This window comes from Papilio xuthus, unplaced genomic scaffold, assembly GCF_000836235.2.
Source record: "Papilio xuthus unplaced genomic scaffold, Pxut_1.1 DF829758.1, whole genome shotgun sequence".
NCBI lineage: Eukaryota > Metazoa > Arthropoda > Insecta > Lepidoptera > Papilionidae > Papilio > Papilio xuthus.
The window spans coordinates 847,119-850,800 of NW_013528891.1; the positions used below are offsets into that span (position 1 = coordinate 847,119).

General features: G+C 33.0%; 1 protein-coding gene across 1 annotated transcript in view; it reads right to left on the reverse strand.

The window, feature by feature from the left end:
• Cep89 (Centrosomal protein 89kDa) overlaps nucleotides 1–2,603 on the reverse strand; it is a 9,794-nt gene extending 7,191 nt beyond the window's left edge. Inside the window, exons 1-4 of the mRNA XM_013306311.1 lie at nucleotides 2,199–2,603; nucleotides 1,613–1,853; nucleotides 880–1,043; nucleotides 12–221 (exon numbers count right to left, since the gene is read on the reverse strand). Of these exons, the coding sequence (XP_013161765.1) occupies nucleotides 12–221; nucleotides 880–1,043; nucleotides 1,613–1,853; nucleotides 2,199–2,231 (648 nt within the window). The 5' untranslated portion in view covers nucleotides 2,232–2,603. The remainder of the gene's footprint in view (nucleotides 1–11; nucleotides 222–879; nucleotides 1,044–1,612; nucleotides 1,854–2,198) is intronic.
• Nucleotides 2,604–3,682: the final 1,079 nt, after the last annotated feature.

Here is a 3,682-nt window from a genome sequence, read left to right on the forward strand (position 1 = left end):
AACTGTCTCACTCTCTCTTGCAAACTCTTACACTTGTCTTCTAAATCTGTATTCTTCTCCCTCTCTTCTTTTATAACAATTTTACATTCTTCTGCATATTTCAATAATGTTGCATGTTCACATTTCAATCGTTCATTTTCACTGGCAAATAATTTATTATATTCTAATATTGTTTTCAGTTTGTCCTTAAGTTTTGCTATATGTGCGTCCTTTTCTGATATCTGAAAATTATAACACATCATCATCAGCTCACTATACGTACCCTAAGTCAGTGGTTCCCAAACTTATTTTGTCAACTGCCCACTTTGAGAATAAATATTTTTTTAGCGCCCCCATATTTTCAAATATTTAAAAACCACTATAACTTCAAATTAAATTAATTAATTATTGTGACATATGTATATTAACGGAGAATTCTAAACGAAACTTTTACTATAACCCGCAACTTAAAACCTGCAGCGCCCACAAGGGGGCGTTATCGCCTACTTTGGGAAAGACTGGTCTAGGTCATAGTTAATACTGGTCCAGTACGGGTTGACTTCACACATATCTTTTGAATCTCTTTTCAGATATGTGCAGCATCACGATGTTTTCCTGATATTAATTATTATAAATACTGTTAATTATGTCATTCATAAATGTAAATGTTTGGATGTATTGATGGATGTTTGTTGGAAGGTATCTCGAACCACTAAATAGATAGAGCCGGGCCGATTCGTGCGAAGATGTTAAAGCGGGCTCTACCACTGTTAATTGTAAGTTGGTGCTTTTCACAGGCTAATGTTAAAAATGCTTTTCCATAGTATGACCTATATGGTACAGTAAAAAAAATCTAATTTCTTCCAATGTGATAAAAACTGTGTTATATATTAAACTTACCGATAGAATATTTTCTTCACATCTGTCCATAAGTGCGGTAATAAGCCTTTCATATTTCTTACTTAGTTTCTTCTTCTGTTCTTTAAGTAAATGTTTTCCTTCTTTATTAGTATTAGGCACCCCTCCATTTATGTTTCGTTTCCGTGGTGGTTTGACTGGTCTCTCTGTTAAGGATATATTATTATTACTAGTGGAATTAAAAAGAAACTTAATAAGTAGCCTATGTGTTATTCCAGACAGTGTTCTACATTTATGTCAAATTAAAGAGACATCCATGCAGCCGTTGTGAAGATATCTTCAAACAAACATCCATTCATCAAAACATTCACATTTATAATATTAGTAAGGTTAACACTAATTGAGTAAGAAAATGGACCTAAGTTGGCAAGTCCTGTAGAAGAGTACACCTATTCCCGATGTGCCAAAATAAATGCTAGAGATGGTCAAAAAGTTAAGTGACTACATCTTAGAACAAATATGTAATTGGGAATGATAAGAAAAAAGATTTAAAAAATCGCTTTTGATAATTATATGATAAAAATATGGCCTTAAGAGGATATGATCACAATTGGTAACCAGATCTATGGCCTAGTTACCCATAACTTAGGGTAGGTTCCAAGTTCCTCAATGGGGATGTATAGTGAGGTGATGATGACCAGATCTATGCACATGAATCTATAATCTCTGCCTATGTGATAATATTAAAAAAGTGTCCAAAACAAATTATACTAACCAATCACATCTCTTGGATCTTCATATAAAGGATTATCGATTGATTCATCAATATCTTTTTCATGCATCTTAGATTCCGTCCTCTTCATCACAGCATTCAATATATCAAGACGTAAGCTGTTCCGTTTGTCTGCTTCTGTTATATAGAAATGTCGCTGACATGGTGTAAAGTTACCCGTGAATGTTAATTTCTTTGGACTTTTAACTAAGTGTCTCCTATTTACATTACTGTAGGTTTTCACCTGAAAATATACATATAAATAATAAGTAGATAGTAAATAGTAAGATATACCCAAGATACTTATTTATCATCACTTCATGTACAACATAATATTGTGTCATTATTTTACATAAAATCCTGTAGAATAAATAACCCTCTCATTATTTGGCAAATATGATAACAATACATATTTGGACACATCATTCTATCACACAAGATGTGGCAAAACATTTTATTATCATGTAGGTTTTTAATGAATCATAAAAACTACATTTGAATACAAAATGTTAAGTTCACTAAAATTTTCCGTGTGTTTCTCAATATACCTACCTATTGCAACATAAAATGTTTTTTTTAAATTACTTACTTTTGGAGAAAACTTTATATAATCATCATCCATTGTCAACTGCTAGTTAGTTTTTGTGCTAGAATCTTAAAATTAGTAGCCATTTCGTTGTATATAATAAAAATGTGCAATAGTTCACCTTTAACTCCTCTCGGTCTCTAAATAAAATAGTACTAAACGGAAACAAAACGTAGTTTATTCTAGTATGAAACAGAGGTACAAGGAAGAATTAGGTCAAATAACAGTTCAATAAATGCAAATCAGATTTGTATTATCGATAAAACTTCGCAACAGAAATACAACTTTTATATAACTACTATGTAACACAATAAGCGATGTACTGGGACTGTATTAAGCTTATTTCAATTTGCAAACGGATTTAAATCAACTTAATTTTATTTAGATGCTGTTGTTACATTTCTTTGCACGTTGAAAATAATATTGTTTTTGACATGGTTGCTATGGAAACCATACAACTAAAGAAAACATTTGGGTTACCATTCCCAATGATTATTATGGAATAGAAAAAAATACTAAGGCATGTTCATGAAGTTCCGAAATTTTACTTTATTCTGTTTTTTCTGTGAATAATAGTAATTTTAATAAAGACAAGTAAATACAAATTAATAAAATGAAGAAGACAAAATGTAAATAATGCATTCTGGGTTATGACAACTTTTACAAACAAGTAAACAATGGTTCAATTCCCCGCCGTCGTGTTGTAAACCCCTACGAGATGGCAGTATTTAGAAGAAAGCGTTAATGTACGGCGAAATAAAAATGTTGCCGGTTCACGTGGCTTTATTGATTTTTGAAGACATTCCAAGTTAGTCGCATAATGAGAAACAAGAGCGTGCGCGGAAACAGCTGAGCGAAACCAGCGACAGTGTGGCGTAATCGTAAACTAGAAGGCAGTCGCATCATGTCTACCTGCCGGTTCGGTGTATAATGCGCGGTGGATTTGATAACCTAAAACACAGTTGTCACTCCGTCCTTTCGAATTTGGAACCTTTTTAGTTAATAATCCCATTTAATTAAGTTTACCGATAGTGTTATTTAGTGGTCTAATAGCGATTACAAATTCAAGGTACGCGTTATCGTACCTTTAGTGAGTTTTGTACGTTTATCGATTTTTTTTATTTTACAATGAGCGTTACGTTTTGTTTACTTTTTATTTTTATGTGAGCCTATAGTAAATAATATGGTGTGCATAATTCGACGCTAGTGTTGTGCCGTGTTTCGATTCAATTATGTGCGAGAGTTCGCGCAAGACTGCTTGTTTTGGATGACAAAAACATGGAATTCGAGAACGATTTCAGCTTGAAAGAATGGGCGAAGGACAAGCCTTTGTCCATTCTGCAACTGGATCCGGCAGACCGTGCCGTTTTGAGAATAGCAGGTTAGTTGTGAACCTTGTTGTATTGTACCGCATAATTTTTTTATGTAACATCGCACATTCTTAGCATTTTAACACCTATAATCAGGGCACCTTATCTAGTTTGATA